Source organism: Pangasianodon hypophthalmus, chromosome 7 (genome assembly GCF_027358585.1).
Source record: "Pangasianodon hypophthalmus isolate fPanHyp1 chromosome 7, fPanHyp1.pri, whole genome shotgun sequence".
Lineage (NCBI taxonomy): Eukaryota > Metazoa > Chordata > Actinopteri > Siluriformes > Pangasiidae > Pangasianodon > Pangasianodon hypophthalmus.
Window position 1 is genome coordinate 29737975 of NC_069716.1, and position 17903 is coordinate 29755877.

The following is a 17903-nucleotide window of genomic DNA, read 5'->3' on the forward strand; positions in this document are numbered from 1 at the left end:
ATGTCTTTTTCGTTGTTAGATGCCACGCATGCAGGTTTTATGGACGTGCTCGGTGCTGATTGTAATTTTGTTCACGGAGTCGCACTGCATTCAGAAGGTAAAAGCTTTACTTCTTCATCATTAAAATGAGGATCATTCTGTTGTGATGTCTTTTATTGTTTCTCCAGGCGACTCTGACTAAAAACTGGGGACCGCAGTCGATGCTGTACCTGAAGGGGAAATGTGAGTGTTCGCTCTTCTACGTAATTAACACAATCAATGCCAATAAACGAGCGCTGTTTATTCACTGTGCTTCCAAACAACTAGTCAGCTGAAGCACCACTAGAAATAAAAACAACGTACTTTCTTAAAGGTTTTTCATTAGAAGTAAATAATCCCTCTTATTTTTGGCCCAAAGTTAAAAAGTACACTTTCTTTACTTGAGTAGTTCATTATTATAGACACGTTTAGTCTGAGATTTAAAGATTTCTTTCTTCTTCCATACTGCAATGTAGCTGACAGCGTTTATCCTCCATTTTAGGAAATAAACGTCACCTGACTTCAATTCATTGTTTAGAATAAATCTGTAAACTTTTAAATCTGTAAACTCCTTTTAAATCTCTTCAACACAACAGGACACAGATGTGAAACTCGATACAGGTGGGAACGAGCATCAGAGTTAAAGGATTATTAAAGGATGATTGATTATAATCACTGTACTCTACTCCATTTTGTACATAAATTACCATAACGAATCCACAGCACTTGTAATATCCATTCACTCAACTCCTGTCTCTAATTCTGCTTCTACTTCGTGTTTTCTTGTTCATACAGTATTTGAGAAACAGTGTGTTTCTTCTTCCACAGATGGTAGAAGATATATTCCAGACAGCGATGTTGATTTTTATAAATCAGCTCTGAAAAGCTTGTACGCAGTTATCAGAGGTATGAAACATGCAGTAGACTATGTTCATCCGCAGAACTGAATAATTATACAATGCTTTTACACTTTATTTTCTTTATATATGAATAGTATTTAATGCATTAACGTGAACACATCATAAACTTCAGCAAGTTATTAAATATATTAAAGCATGTTTGATGAAATGTTAAAGAAATTCACCTGCATTGACTGTTTTTTAGTCCATTTTATCCATGACTAAAATAAATTCACATAAATTACACAGAAATTAAAAGACTGCATTATCCTAAATGTAAATATACAACATTTATCCTAATAAAGTATATTTATATTAATATATTTATACCTAATCTCCAGCTGTAAATATTAAAATTTCACTTTTCAGCCTCAGTTCTGATTTTTTCCAGTTAACAAACATTTTTATTAAATAAAGCGTCATTTTGCGTCATTTTGCGCTTCATTTACTTAATGATGATTGATTATTTGCCTTTTTTTTTCCCAAACATTAATTAATACATTATCGATATGTGAGCAGGTGTTTTACAAATTCCCTGTATTATTTAGAAACTGTGATTATATTGTGAATAATTCTGTAACAATTCCATATTTACTTATTATTATTATTATTATTATTATTGTTGTTGTTGTTGTTGTTGTTCAGGAAGCATTTCTCATCAAAATTCTTTTGAAGTGTAGAATATTATCCAGTGAAAACATTTAATTAACCTTTAATTTCCAAAAAGCTTTTTTTTTCTTTGATTTAGATTTTGAAAAGATGAAGTCAGTGCAAGCTGGAAGAGCAACGCGGCTTTTCACAGCTGAGAATCTTCTGATCCGTTATACAGAGTAGACTCGCTTTATGCAGCTTAAAATGTTCATAAGTTGTAAAAATGTTTCAAAACTTCCAGCTTTTAACTTTTTTAATTCCTGTTTGATTCATCAAACGTCCAGTAAACGTGATAGATGTAATAGGTTGCTGATAAAACTTTAGATGATGATGATGATTATTGTAAAATTTTCTACACTGCTTGTTCTCCTCATGCTGTGTATTCCTGTAATGTAAATACTCGATAAAGGTAAATTCCATTCAAGTAACTCTGTTGTCTCTTTTCACTTTTTCTTGTAGTATGTTTTAACAGGAATGAGAGTTTCATTAATAAATCAGATTGAGAAATTCTGATCATAACACAAACATAGAATCCAGAGTCGTTCAATCAGTCCAGAATTTACATCAATATTGTCATGAGGAAAGTTCCTCGAGCTCAGAGTCGAGTTACGCAGCTGATTAAGTGGATTCTTCTTCAGCAGAAGCGTCTGAGATCTAATGATGCCACGAGACACTAAATCGAGGAAGTGAAATTGTAATGTGTGTGTGTGGGATGTAGGAGATTTTATTACACTTTAATTCGATGCTCTCCTGTAAAGAAAACATGCTCACGGTGTGAAGGATAAGCTGACCGAGCACTCATCTGCTACGCCTACAGAGAAACTTTAACTTCATTCATCATTTTATCCATAAAATATTCACTCCTAAAGATAAAGATGCGTCTCCTCCAATGAAAAAGCCTTTTCTCAGCTGATGATATTATTAATTAATTACCAGTGTGATACTTATGTATTTAATTTTGTCCTCGAATGGCATTCCATAGTGTGTTTGATTGTATTTACAAACAAAAGATAAATTTCAGCGTGACGTATTGTTGTTACATCAAACTGCCAGACAGTGGCGCTGGAATCGAGTGTAACTGAGCCACGCCTCCTTCAGATAAACTCCGCCCCCGTATGCGTAACTCTGCCGTAACTTCTGAATACTGATGTGTGTAATTTCAGGAATAAATCCTGAGTGAGTGCTTAACGCTGAATACGTCAGGTTCAGTGACAGACAGTCGTACACTTTGGGTCACGTGAAGAAAAGTTGTTTTCCTTCTAAAAGCGTATACAAACATTTTCTCGAAAACGTTTTATTTTTAGATTTTAAATAAGATCTCTGACAGGAGGGTCACACAAGCTAAACCCTCACAGGCTTTATTTCAGAGCGACAGGACCGAGGCGTGTGTGAGACGAGCCGAGTCGGATTTCACACTGCAAGCGAGCCGCCTGCTGTGTGTTGAGTGTGTGACGGCGTCGCTGGACGTCTGATTTAGAGTGTGTGTTCAGAAGAAGCAGTTTCACGCTGAGGACCGGCCGCGTGAATGCGCGGCGTGACGTGGATTTACACCCTGACTCCTGACCTGCTGTGCAATGGTATGATAAACTCATCAAACTAACACAGTGATTATTATTAACTATAACTGTTTCAGATTAATCGTGATGTTCAGACGTGTTCGATTAGAACCCAACAGCTCCATCGTCTCAGAACGTGTGGAACCACGTCAACACCGTGAGTGTTACAGAGGACTAGAGCTGAGTGTGTGCTGGGTCAGAGCTTTAATAATCACACATACAGCTCAATTAGTACAGTACTGAATGTGTTGAAGTACTGAATGTGTTGAAGTGCTTAATTACCTTATAGTGCTGAATTTTTCTCTTCCAGTGTTAAATTAATTTAGACTACAGAATTAACACCTAAAGTGTTAAATGAATTTATAGTACTGAATTAACACCTACAGTATTCAACGAACTTATAGTACTGAATTAACACCTACAGTGTACTTAATGCACATCACAATGTTGAATTAACGTATAGTACTGAATTAACACCTACAGTATTAAATGTCTTACACTACTGAATTAACACCTACAGTGTACTCAATGAACATCACAATGTTGAATTACCTTATAGTACTGAATAAACACCTACAGTGTCAAATGAACTTGTAGTACTAAATTAACTTATAGTACTGAATTAACTCCTACAGTATTAAATGAACTTATAGTACTGAATTAACTCCTACAGTATTAAATGCACTTATAGTACTGAATTAACACCTACAGTGTACTTAATGAACATCACAATGTTGAATTAACTTATAGTACTGATTTTTTTCCTTTATGGTGTTGAATTACTATATAGTACTGAATTGTATCCCTTACAGTGTTAAATACCGTAGTAAATCATAGCACCAAATTAACTCTGACAGTGTTGAATTAACTTACAGTACTGAATTAACATTCAGTGTTGAATAACATTTGTAGTACTGAATTAACACCTACAGTATTGAAGTACCAATTAGACAAAAAAAAATTTCCCTTACAGTTAATTAATTTAGAGTACTGAATTTAACACCTGTAGCGTTGAATTTCCTTATAGTACTGAATCAATTTCTACAGTTTTGAATTACTTTATAGTACTGAATTAATGCCTACAGTGTTAATTTACCATATAGTACTGCATCTTTCTCTTACGGTGTTGAATGAACTCATAGTCCTGAATCAACACCTCCAAGTGTTTACTTACCATATAGTACTGAATTAACAGTACTGTATTAAATTTACTATTAGTGCCTATAGTACTGAGTCAACTTCTACAGTTTTGCATTACTTTACAGTACTGAACTTTTACCTTATAATGTTTAATTAACTTGTAGTACTGAATTAACACCTGCAGTTTTGAATTAACTAAAAGTACTGAATTAACTTCTACAATGTTGAATTACGTTTATAGCACTGAATTAATGAATACAGTGTTAATTTACCATATAGTACTGAATTAACTTCTACAGTTTTGAATTACTTTATAGTCCTGAATTTTTACCTTATAAAGTTTAATCATCTTATAGTACTGAATTAACTGAATCAACACAGGCAGTTCTGACAACTAATAGTACTGGATTAACTTCCACAATGCTGAATTACATTTATAGCACTGAATTAATGCCTACAGTGTTAATTTACCACATAGTACTGAATTAACAGTACTATACTGAATTTACTAATAGTGTCTATAGCACTGAATTAACATCTAAAGGTTTGAATTAATGTATAGTACTGAATTAACAGTTAGTGTTGAATTACCTTAAAGTATTGAATTAACACCTAACGTGTTGTTATAGTACGTTGTAACAGTGCAACATTGTAAGTGTTGTAATACTGAATACTGTTCTGAATAAACCTGTAGAATTAACTTACAGTACTGAATTAACAGCTACAGTACTAATATAATAAACGTGTTTATCAATGTGAAATAATCGTAGAATTTCAAAGACAAAAGAATTCAAAGAAATTCAAAGAATTTCCATATTTCAGGCTTTTGTTTACATTTTTCTGGTGCAGAAATTGGCTCCACCCCCAGCTTCACCAGAGCATAGGTACTTGCCCCGCCCCTTTTCCATAAAAGGAAACTCAGGGTGCATAGTAAATTTGAATAGTGAGAAAGGCGAGGTCTTGTGAATGTTTTTATTGCAGTTATAATTCATGTCTGAACTTTATAAACTGCTCCTTTAACACAGTGTTGGATTCAGCTGTTGAGTCTCAATAACATGAAGTGTGTCACAGAGTCGAGTCCTTCCTGACACAGATAAACACCACAGGAGTAGTTTAAACACTGTGAGTGTTAGTGCAGCTCTGCTGTGTGTTTATCAGTGCAGGAAGTCAGTAGGACGTGAAGCCGGAGCGTTCAGGGCGGATCCACACGCTTGAATAATAAATAGCACTTGGCAGGTGAACAGCAGAGTCACAGGATCAGAGTCCAACTGTGTTGAGCTGAACAACGCAGCAGCAGCAGCAGCAGCAGCAGCAACACGTTCTCCACCGCTCGGATCAGCAGAGGGAATCATGCTGGCTTTGAGTCGCTCCTCAGGTTTATTCAGAGCTGCTCTGAGGCAGCACTTAACACCAAGAGCAAACATATCAGCCAAACCAGCTAAACATGTCGTGAGCACAGGGGTGAGTACTGAAACTCAAAAACACACTCATAAAAATAGCAGCAGTTATCAAAAACTGTGTTACTCAACATCATGTGTCTGTAATCAGGTTAGTGTTAATGTGAGAAGGTAATGAGATTAAGAAGAACGCCATTGGAGGTGTGACAGCTCTCACGTACCACTGCTATGATCAGATGGCACGCTACTTAAATTAGACATGACATATATATATATATAAATCAGGTTTGCACTGAACTAAAGTCATATATTGATCTATGTAGTGTCCTTGTTTTCTCTGTGCATGGACATTACCCTGCTGGAGCTGCTGAATTTTTGAAACCAGGCCAAATGTTTGACCTTGTAGACAAATAAAGTCATACAGACTCCATTGAACTATATAACAAGTCTGTCTGGAAAATGTCACATGACAAAGAGCTTCAAATAGAAAGGATATTCCTATAATAATCATTAAAACGGTTTAAAAGATAGACACTATTATAAACACAGGCCTGTAATAACATTCCCAACTATGACACATCATAAACATTACGAAATGTCTGCTCTCTGGAGAGGATCAGGTTTATCAAATCTGTTTAAATCATTAAAATTGGACACGTTCGGAAATATTTTACTTTAAAAACTGATAATAATGTACGTAAATACTGAGTGTTTATATGCAGCCTTAATAATGTGTGAATAAATAATCCTCGATCGTAATCAAACTCCTGTAAACTTTTATTTTTAGCTTTCACTCCCAAACACATTCACACTCAGAATCACAACTATCACATGGTGCAACAGCTGAGGAATTAAAATGGCTGTCATACTACACAGTATATACTACTTTATTTATTTATTTATTTACTTACTTTATTATATTATGTATGTATGTATATTATGCATTATTATATTAATGATGTAAATGTGTCAGATTTTGTAGATTTTCATCTGCTGTCCCTGGGTAGGATGATGTTTAAGAAAAAAAAAAAGGACAAAAAAAACCCACCACGTGATTTTTTTTTTTTTTTTTAACACGCTGCTTAGTAAAGCAGTAAACGTTTTATATTAGAGAATAATTGATACGTTTCACAGTTTAAAAAAAATAATAATAAAAAAAGTTGATGTGATGCTATTACTGACAGGACTCGCAGGATGTTTTCGTTGCTATGGTAACGCTGACCTAGGAAAAGTTAAGGCTGTGTAGATTTTTTAATTTTTTTATCTTTAAGAATTTACACTGAGTACATGACGAGCGTATAATGCATCCGTGTGTGAGGGAGTGATAAAAGATAGAATATAAAGGAAGAAATTTATAAAGAGAATGAAATCCTGCACTGGAATAAACCTGTTTATTGCATAAGTACGTTAAATGAAGCACATTTATTAATTTTATGTCCTTCTTATTATTGCAAGACTTACTACTGCTTACACACTGCTGCGACTCACAGAGGAAAATGAAATAAAACAGGTGTTTATTAACAAACACATTTTTCTTTTCCATGTTTACTTGTTATTATTTTATCTTAATGATGAAGAAAATCTCTCCCTAAACTCTAAATAAACCAGTAAAATGTCTGATTTCTGTATTTTTATGCATTGGTTGATTTACACGCTAATAAATTGTTCATTTTATCACTGCAAAGATTTACATCTTAGTGGAAATATCTTGAAGATAGCGATATGTATGTAGTATTTCTTATTATAAGATTAAAATAAATATAATATAATATAATATAATATAATATAATTAATATAATATAATATAATATAATAGACATTTTTAATCATTTCAAGCTTCAATTTTCTTGTTTTATTGGCAGATAATTTTGTTCATTTTTAGAGTTTATTTCTAGAAATTAACCAAATTACCTGCCAATAAAGTAAGACAATTTGAATTGTCCGGAAACAGTTTTAATAATGTTTAATTTGATGTAATCTTATAATAGGAAGTATTAAGTATAGGAAGTTAGACTATACTCAAGGTATTCCTCTTGCTAAGATGTGATTAGACTGTATAGTGCACTGGTCTCTTATCATCGCTGTATCTAATCGCTAATTGCGGCTCATGCCGTCCTCAGGAGCAGGTGATTGCCTTGACGGCCATGTTCCTGACCATCCTCGTCCCCTCAGGGTGGGTCCTCGCCCATCTGGAGGACTACAAGAAGCGGCCATGATCACCTGAACACCGTCACGCCGCTCCTCTGCATTCCTCCTCACAAAAACCTGTCATATTTCTCATTAATAAACCAACATACAAACTAACAAAGAGTGTGTTAAACTGTAATTATTTATTTTTACTTTCTGTAATTATTTGGTTTTATTAATAAAACCAAAAGAGTTGCTGATATAGTGTACTATTAAAATGATTTAATGCACATGATCAGACCTTAAAGACCACTTAATTAATTAGTTTTTAGAGATAATGCTTTAACGCTACACTTTGTGCACCTGCTCAGGTAATAAACACACACTAAAGGCACAAAAAAGTAGCCTTAATGGTACCACTCCAAGCTAAGGTACTGTTTAGTACCAGGGTCTATTCTGGATTCTAAGAAATCTTTATGGAATAATATAAAATCGTTTGAGTTGCATTCAGATTAACAGGACAAAAGTCACTTGTAGTTTGTCGTTTGTGGGCGTGGCCTGTGCGTGACCTGAAGAAACGTCGGACCGCACGTGCCGCAGGATTGGTCCGAGGAATCATTCGCTTTACATCATCATACCTAATTTGCATAGAATTGAAAAAATCAAGTCAAATGTCGCTGTCGGTGAAATCACGGCAGAGAAGCACATAAACACTAAACATGGTGGCTGTATCACATAAGCCCCGCCCCCTCCTGTAAAAAGAGCCAATCACTTTGTTGGTTAAGACATGAACACTAAACACGTAGCCTATCAGAGTGTTACAACTGATGCAAATATACAGATAGAGAAGATAGTAAATTGTGTAAATTGGTGTAAATAAATGTTATTTTTTATCAGTTTTGTCAGATTTTAACACTGATTTCAAATCTGTGATTTAAACATCGGTTTATTGCAGTTTCTGGTTTATGAACCTGCTCTTTTAGAACTGAAAATAAGCCGAGAAGGTCACCGAGTGCACAACATTTTCCAGCTGCACTTCTCTTAAGAATCGAAACTAACCGTTAGCGCACAAAGGTTTTAATTGACATTGGAGTTGTTCCTGAAAAACCAGCTGGCGTGGTTCCTCCACACACTAAAGCTGGCTGACGTTTAACTTCCTCCAAATACACACGATGTGAATTTCCTGCTTCCTGCTTCACCCAGTTCACAAGTTCATGATCAGTTCACCTTCACATCGTTACAGAGACAACGTGAAACAAACCGTAACAGGTCTGTGTGCATGAACAGAAACAGCACAAACACCACAACTACGTGAAAATGTCTTTAATCAAACACAGGAAGTCACATGCTAACATGCATTACGGGTAGTAAAGAGTGTGTGTGTGTGTGTGTGTGTGTGTGTGTGTTTATGTGAGAATGTCCTGTGCCTGATGCTCCACCAGCACAGCCATGCTCTTCACATCTCCACACCAGAAGTCCAGACGCTCCTTCATGCCCTTTATCTGCAACACAAACAATCCAACATCAGGCACTTCATCACTAAAGCATGGATTTAGTCTCTTATCTTTGTTCCTCTCTGATCCTGGGATCAAACCCTGATTTAAAATGCACCCTTGTACACTTTCCCTTGATTTCCTCACTTTTATCAGCTCAAGTGACGTAATCAATAACAATTTCTTTCACTCATTTCTGATACAGATCTGATTCAGTCGTTTATGAGAAAACAGATCAGATCAGAATTTTTTCACATCCGATATCGTCCGTCTAAACGCTCAGATCCTCAAGTTTCCTCTTCATTATTTCCTCACTGATATACGATGAATAAACACGTCAGATGTCTGCTGACGTAAGCCACCGCAACGTGTTTTAACAAATAATAAGCAACAAATAAAATAATGGTTAAGACTCGCATGCAAAATAAAAAAGGCTCAACATGCAAAGTTAATTATCACCATGTCATTCGCTTCATTATTATAAAGATGTTTTGAGAATCTGTTTTATTGCCATTGTGCAGAACGGCAGTGTGACGTGACGGTCACGTGTGCAAACGCTTGCAAAAAAAAGCTTAGTTTCTTAATTCATCTAAATATTTCACACCCGTTCCTCATCGCCAAAGGCGTCGCCTCGATTCTACCGTTCTCTGAACGACTGATTTCTCACGACAGCGAGCTGGACAGCAGTAATGCAGCGCTGCAGCTTTTCCTCCTGCTCCATCTCATCATTATAACTCACGTGATGTTTTGACGACATCATAAGGTACATTCCTGGGCCAAAAAAAAAAAAAAAAAGCCAAGCCCCAAAATGGCACAATATGAAGCTTTTAATGCTGTTAAGAACAAATGATTGGTGAGGAAATGAGCAGGAATGAAGCAGATGCTCCTCAGAGCTCCTGAGCCTCCACTCGCTGGTTTCCTTTCGCTGTTTGAGGAAAAGCTAGAAACAGCGAAATTCACTTCTATAGTCTTCTTGCACACAAAATCATGATAACGATTAAAATGTTTGACGTAAAATTCAAACTAACACACGTCTGGGTGTACAAACATTTCCAAAAACATCTTCTGGGATGTTTTTTCTTAAAAGATTAGTGATTATTTGGTTTTCTGCCGCACCGGATGCAGCTCATCAAGAGCCACAAGACTTAAACATTTAAACAAATCGAAGTTAAAAGCTCTCGCATACTGAGCTCCTTTATCTATCAGTTTCATTCCTGCTCATTTCCTGACCAATGTTTTGTTATTAATCCATTAAAAGCTTCGTATTGTGCCATTTTGGGCTTGGGCCATGTTTTTTTGCCCAGGAGTGTGTATCGGAGAAGCTCTATGAAAATGATCTGTTCTGTACAGTCACACTGATGTGGAAGAATTTCTATTTGCTGGAGTTCGTAATAGTGGATTGTAAGGAATTTTTAGTAATAAAAGTAAAGAATTGTATCTGAGCTGAGAGTAAAGCGCAGTGAGGTGAGAAACATGACGGTGCAGGTGAGAAATGCTCTCGGTACGGCGACACTGTGCATTCTGGAGAGGGAACGATGTGAACACAGGAATCAGGTACGGGTCAGATTTCAGGAGACGACACAAAAACATCGGATCTGTGCCAAAATGTCAGAGACGTGAATGCAGCTCTGTGTGTGTGTGTGTGTCTGTGTGTCTGTGTGTGTGTGTATGTGTGTGAGTGTGTGTGAGTGTGTGTGTGTATGTGTGTGTGTGTGTGTGTGTGTTACCTGTGGCAGATCGAGGACTCGTGGCTGTACCCAGGTCATCTGAACTCTCTGATCCACTTCGTCGATGCTTCCTCGCAGGAGTCCGACTGACAGAGCCTTCATCACCAAGAGCTCCACCTGACACACACACACACACACACACAAACACACACACTTACACTTAACAACAGCAGTGCTTTCATCCTTCACATTTTTCTAAACAACGGCAAAATTACTTTGATGGTTTCTGCTCCAGGAACAAACACGAACAAACACAAACAAACACACACACACACACACACACACACACACCTCATTTACTGGGACTCTGGTGCTCTGAGAGATTTCCTGGAAGGTCAGCTGTCTGTGATTCGCTGGTCTGGTGAAAGTCATCTAGAAAACAACAGAGATAGAAATCAAAACATCTGATCTAGTCATGTGACCATTAAATAAATAAATAAATGAATAAATAAATAAAGCTTGTTTTTGAGGCCAGACTCTATTGGGTTTACGAAAGTTTCTGATTTTCTGTATACTCACATGTGCATGCTGATAAACACCACATACCTCTAAATTACCAGGGGCATTCATGAAATTTACATTTAGCCACACCCACAAACCTCCATAAAAGGCAAAGCTCACAGAGAACCATTTTGAAAACAATAAAATTGCGACTAAAACAAAGAGAAATTTGCACTAAATCTTCCAGTAATGCAGCTCAGCCACTGCAACATTTCAGTTACCACAGACACACACAATGTCCTCCTCCTTTTATAGGGCGCCATTACTTTTGTCCTGAGTGAGTGTCTTATTTGTGTTCGTTTATGGATTTGTTTTGGAATCGCTTTCTGAGTTTGATGAAATGCTCATTAAAATGGTGTGAAACTGAAATAAATAAAAGATGCTGATTTTGCACGTTAGACCTTGTTTACGCCAACATTCACAGACCACAGTCACGTCTCTGTTATGCAAATCCCAGCACACACACCGCTCACACAGCACACACACCGCTCACACACCGCTCACACAGCACACACACAGCACACACACCGCTCACACAGCACACACACCGCTCACACAGCACACACACCGCTCCTGGTGCCAAACCGGTTGTGAAGCAGGTGAGAACCTGGTCTGAGGGAACCGTCTCAGCACTTCAGGACTGTTCTGAACACACGGACTGGAATATGTTCAGAGAGGCTGCTAACACACCACAACACCACAGACTTGGAGGAATATACAGCATCAGAGACCGGCTACATCAGCAAGACTTCCTTCAAGACCATCTCCACACGCACAAACCAGAAACCGTGGATGCTGAAAACCCGAGACACTGCCTTCAGGTCTAACGACAAGGCAGCCCTCCACACAGCCAGGGCCAATCTGTCCCGGACTATCAAAGAGGCGAAGTGTAACTACGAAGAAAGAATCCACAGTCACTTCATAAACACCAAGAACACAAGACGTATGTGGCAAGGCATTCAGGTCATCACAGACTACAAGCTACAAACTACACCACTTGTCTGTGATGGTGACGCCTCGCTCCCAGACACACTGGATGATTTCTATTCACGGTTTGAAGCACAGAACAACATGCCAGAAGACCGTGGACCATGTACTCTGTCTGTCTGCTGCAGAAGACGTCAGGAAAGCTCTGTCCAGAGTTAACCCACGGAAAGCTGCAGGTCCTGACAGCAGGTCCTGGTCCTCAGGGAATGTTCTGATCAGCTTGCAGACGTCCTCTCAGACATCTTCAACATTTCCCTGAGCCAAGCAGTTGTCCCTGTGTGCTTCAACACATCCACCAGCATCCCTGTGCTGTAGAAATCATCTGTGCTCTGCTTGAATGAGAACCGGCCCGTCGCATTCACACGGATCATCATGTAGTGCTTTGAGAGGCTAAACACATAAAGAGCAGTCTTCACACCACACTGGACCCATTTCAGCAACCGTCCCAACCGCTCAACAGAGGACGCCAGATCTGTAAGGATGCTGTTCATAGACTTCATCATCCTACAGAATCTGATACAAAGCTGAGCCTGCTGGGTCTGAACACCTCCATCTGCAACTGGATCCTGGACTTTCTGACTCCAACTCAGAATGGTGTAGAGATAACAATCTATCTCTTAATATTGATAAGACTAAGATGATGATTGTTGACTTCAGGAGGACCAGAGTAGACCACTCACCACTGCGCATCAGCGGAACAAATGTGGAGAAAGTCAAACGCTCCAGGTTTCTTGGTGTGCACATGACGGAGGTCCTCTCCTGGACTCTCAACACCACCTGCCAAGCCAAGAAGGCCTAGCAGAGACTCCACTTCCTGCGGAGGCTGAAGAGAGCCAAACTCCCCCCTCCCATCCTCACTACCTTCTACAGAGGGACGATAGAGTTTCCCCTCACACAGACTGTGTGAGCGAGCGTTTGGCAGAACTGAGATCTGTCAGCCAATAAGACACGAGCATTTCCACGTGTTTTCTTGTAAACGTTATCTGATTGGTCTCGTCTCTGGTCACTGAAGATAAAATACATCACTACTTTCACTGAAGCTACAAAATCTCAACACCGCCGTCTTCTTTTACTGACGTTCAGTTACGTTACTGCTACAAGTGGAGAATTATTCCAGGCTAAAGAAAAAAATTCTACAGCCACTGGAAAAAAACAGACGACGTTCCTTTGCAGTTGAAAGGTGGACTAATGAGTGTGTGTGTGTGTGTGTGTGTGTGTGTGTGAGTGATCTTACCTCCATCACACACAGCAGCTGAATTTTCTGCATCAGTTTGGCCTCCTGTGCAGCGAGATCAGGCTGAGGAACACACACACACACACACACACACACACACAGTCTCATTACAACACATTCAATTCTAATACAGCATCAGATTCAACACACTCAGACACACACTCTCAGAGACACACACTCTCAGAGACACACACTCTCAGAGACACACACTCTCAGAGACACACACTCTCTCAGAGACACACACTCTCTCAGAGACACACACACTCACCTGCTGACCCCAGGCTGATTTTAAAGCCTGAAACTTCTCCACGTTTCCCGAGTTAAAGGCGTAGAGCGTCTCAATCAGCCACTGCTTATCCGTGTTCTTCAGAGACTCCAGTACAGGGTGCATCAGCTAAAAACCCGAGTCAGAAACACGCTCATGTCCTCAAACACTCAGCTCCAAACGTCTATTAACAAACACTGACGCACAGACTATACAAATGCAGACGTGTAAAAGCAGTAGTGAAACACGGGGTATGATTTCTGACCAATCACGTACCAGCTCTCCAAAATTGTACACGCCCTCTCCGAGCAGGCCAGCCAATCCCAGTGTGAAGGCTCGCTCCTGCTGCTCCGCCCCTACAGAACACAAATAAAAACACAGTAAATACATGAATAATCTTACACTGCTGCTATACCGCCACTATACTGCCCTAATACTACCGCTATACTGCCCTTACACTACTGCTATACTGTCACTATACTGCCCTAATACTACCGCTATACTGCCCTTACACTACTGCTATACTGCTCCTATACTGCCCTAATACTACCACTATACTGTCACTATACTGCCCTAATACTACCACTATACTGTCACTATACTGCCCTAATACTACTGCTATACTGCCCTTACACTACTGCTATACTGCTCCTATACTGCCCTAATACTACCGCTATACTGCCCTTACACTACTGCTATACTGCCCTTACACTACTGCTATACTGTCACTATACTGCCCTTACACTACTGCTATACTGTCACTATACTGCCCTTACACTACTGCTATACTATCACTATACTGCCCTAATACTACTGCTATACTGTCACTATACTGCCCTAATACTACTACTATACTGCCCTTACACTACTGCTATACTGTCACTATACCACACTTACACTACCGCTATACTGTCACTATACTGCCCTAATACTACCGCTATACTGCCCTTACACTACTGCTATACTGTCACTATACTGCCCTTACACTACTGCTATACTGTCACTATACTGCCCTAATACTACCGCTATACTGCCCTTACACTACTGCTATACTGTCACTATACTGCCCTAATACTACCGCTATACTGTCACTATACCACACTTACACTACCGCTATACTGTCACTATACTGCCCTAATACTACCGCTATACTGCCCTTACACTACTGCTATACTGTCACTATACTGCCCTTACACTACTGCTATACTGTCACTATACTGCCCTAATACTACCGCTATACTGCCCTTACACTACTGCTATACTGCTCCTATACTGCCCTAATACTACCGCTATACTGTCACTATACCACACTTATACTGCCGCTATACCGCCCTTACACTACCGCTATACCGCCACTATACTGCTCTAATACTACCGCTATACTGTCACTATACCACACTTATACTACCGCTATACTGTCACTATACCACACTTATACTGCCGCTATACTGCCCTTACACTACTGCTATACTGTCACTATACTGCCCTAATACTACCGCTATACTGTCACTATACCACACTTATACTACCGCTATACTGTCACTATACTGCCCTAATACTACCGCTATACTGCCCTTACACTACTGCTATACTGTCACTATACTGCCCTTACACTACTGCTATACTGTCACTATACTGCCCTAATACTACCGCTATACTGCCCTTACACTACTGCTATACTGCTCCTATACTGCCCTAATACTACCGCTATACTGTCACTATACCACACTTATACTGCCGCTATACCGCCCTTACACTACCGCTATACCGCCACTATACTGCTCTAATACTACCACTATTTTGCCCCATACTATCACTGTACTGCCCCTATATGCCCCATACTACTGCTATACTGCCCCTATATACTCTGCTGTCACTATACAGCTATGCTGCTGTTATATTACTGACATGCTGCCATTAAACTGCTTCTATACTACCACTATACTGCTGTACTACTGTTTTCAGTCGCAACAACACCATTATACTGCCTCTATACCACTGCTTTGCTGGCAGTATACTGATGATATACTCCCCTTATACTTCCCCCTATACTCCCCCTATATCTCTCCCTATATCTCCCCCTATACCTCCCCCTATATCTCCCCCTATACCTCCCCCTATACTCTCCCTATACTTCCCCCTATACTTCCCCCTATACTTCCCCCTATACTCTCCCCTATACCTCCCCATACTTCACCCTATACCTCCCCCTATACTTCCCCCTATACTTCCCCCTATACTTCCCCCTATACCTCCCCCTAGACTCTCCCTAGACTCTCCCTATACTTCCCCCTACTCTCCCTATACCTCCCCCTATACTTCCCCCTATACTTCCCCCTATACCTCCCCCTATACCTCCCCCTAGACTCTCCCTAGACTCTCCCTATACTTCCCCCTACTCTCCCTATACCTCCCCCTATACTTCCCCCTATACTTCCCCCTATACTTCCCCCTATACCTCCCCCTAGACTCTCCCTAGACTCTCCCTATACTTCCCCCTACTCTCCCTATACCTCCCCCTATACTTCCCCCTATACTTCCCCCTATACCTCCCCATACTTCCCCCTATACCTCCCCATACTTCCCCCCTATACCTCCCCATACTTCCCCCTATACTCTCCCCTATACTTCCCCCTATACTCTCCCCTATACTCTCCCTATACTTCCCCCTATACTTCCCCCTATACCTCCCCCTAGACTCTCCCTAGACTCTCCCTAGACTCTCCCTATACCTCCCCATACTCTCCCTATACTTCCCCTATACCTCCCCATACTCTCCCCCTATACTTCCCCCTATACATCTCCCTATACTTCCCCATACTTCCCCCTATACTCCCCATACTTCCCCCTATACTCTCCCTATACTTCCCCCTATACCGTCAATACACTGCCACACACTACCTTTATTTTAGCTTTTAACTCGGTTTAAAGTTTTAAGCGTTGTGAGCTGAGGTGAGTTTAGAGATTTTACCTGGCAGGTCTTTGACATCCACACAGCCCAGGTAGCGCAGAGCGTCTTTATAGTAGAGCGCGTGGTTCCCGATAATGCGATAATATTTACTGGACAGATCGTAAAATCGGCCGTGCACAGACGTCACTCCCGGCAACGCGTTCAGCATCTCTCCACTTCCCTCAATCAGTTTCTGCACGAAAAACAACAACCGGTAAAAAAAACAACAACAACAACCACCGGTAAAAAACAATAACAACAACAACAACAACAACCGGTAAAAAACATTCATATGAACTTATTCATACAAATATTAAACACAGTCTTATGATAATAAACTTTCGCTATAAACAGTCGTTCCCTCACCAGCCTCTCTGTTTTTCTCTCTTCAAGTTATTAAGATGAAAAATTCAGCTTGACAGTTTTGTTGTTTTTTGTTATTGAGAAGCGTAAACTCTTCTGTCCTGAAGACGTCGGAAAACTTAAAGTTACAGCTTTATCTCTGACTGACACTGGAGACTCCTTCCATAAATATTACATAAACACAATTCTCCTTACAGAAAAATTTTTAATGTTTATTATCAGAGGAGCGACTGCTGTACACGTCCCTGTGACGAGCTGTTACTATAGAAACGAAAACATGTTAGAAACGAGCTCAGCCTCTGAGTCTTTTGTAACTTTTTAAGAACTGTTTATGGTAATAAAAACAATTTTTAACAGAAAAAACTCGAGTAAATCTGTTCTCACTGCTGCGTTTCTGTTCTCAAATGAAGTGCTCACTACATGTAGTGCACTACGCAGGGTGCAGCGAGCAGGAAGCTGTTTGGGATTCAGCCTCACTGTGGATTAAATAAACTATTTTCTGTGTGGAGGCGAGCTGAAGAAGGCTGGTGTTGCCAGAAACTGGCATTTATTTTATTTTATTTCATTTTTCACTTATTTTATTAAGATAAAAATG

At 39.5% G+C, this 17903-nt stretch overlaps 3 protein-coding genes across 3 annotated transcripts in view; 2 read left to right on the top strand and 1 right to left on the bottom strand.

Annotated features, from left to right (window-relative positions):
* The window catches only part of LOC128318633 (spexin prohormone 2-like), a 3359-nt gene extending 1396 nt beyond the window's left edge, over nt 1-1963 (top strand). The window contains exons 2-5 of the mRNA XM_053235661.1: nt 20-97; nt 168-222; nt 847-924; nt 1666-1963. Coding sequence (XP_053091636.1) covers nt 20-97; nt 168-222; nt 847-924; nt 1666-1751 — 297 coding nt within the window. The 3' untranslated portion in view covers nt 1752-1963. The remainder of the gene's footprint in view (nt 1-19; nt 98-167; nt 223-846; nt 925-1665) is intronic.
* Nucleotides 1964-5481: 3518 nt separating this feature from the next.
* On the top strand, nt 5482-7969 carry LOC113541968 (cytochrome c oxidase subunit 8B, mitochondrial). The gene is made up of 2 exons (XM_026939170.3): nt 5482-5725; nt 7782-7969. Exons 1-2 carry the CDS (start codon nt 5615-5617, stop codon nt 7875-7877), a joined length of 207 nt encoding a protein of 68 aa, XP_026794971.2. The 5' UTR covers nt 5482-5614; the 3' UTR covers nt 7878-7969.
* A 1127-nt stretch (nt 7970-9096) lies between these two features.
* psmd13 (proteasome 26S subunit, non-ATPase 13) overlaps nt 9097-17903 on the bottom strand; it is an 11441-nt gene continuing 2634 nt past the window's right edge. The window contains 7 exon segments of the mRNA XM_053235290.1: nt 9097-9290; nt 11009-11125; nt 11300-11380; nt 13731-13793; nt 13999-14124; nt 14272-14351; nt 16967-17242. Coding sequence (XP_053091265.1) covers nt 9195-9290; nt 11009-11125; nt 11300-11380; nt 13731-13793; nt 13999-14124; nt 14272-14351; nt 16967-17242 — 839 coding nt within the window. The 3' untranslated portion in view covers nt 9097-9194.

Bases quoted from the DNA above. Each gene is read 5' to 3' on its own strand.
- LOC113541968 (XM_026939170.3), top strand. From the start codon at position 5,615: ATGCTGGCTTTGAGTCGCTCCTCAGGTTTATTCAGAGCTGCTCTGAGG. The intron at 5,726-7,781 runs GTGAGTACTGAA...TGCCGTCCTCAG, and splicing joins AACATGTCGTGAGCACAGGG to GAGCAGGTGATTGCCTTGAC.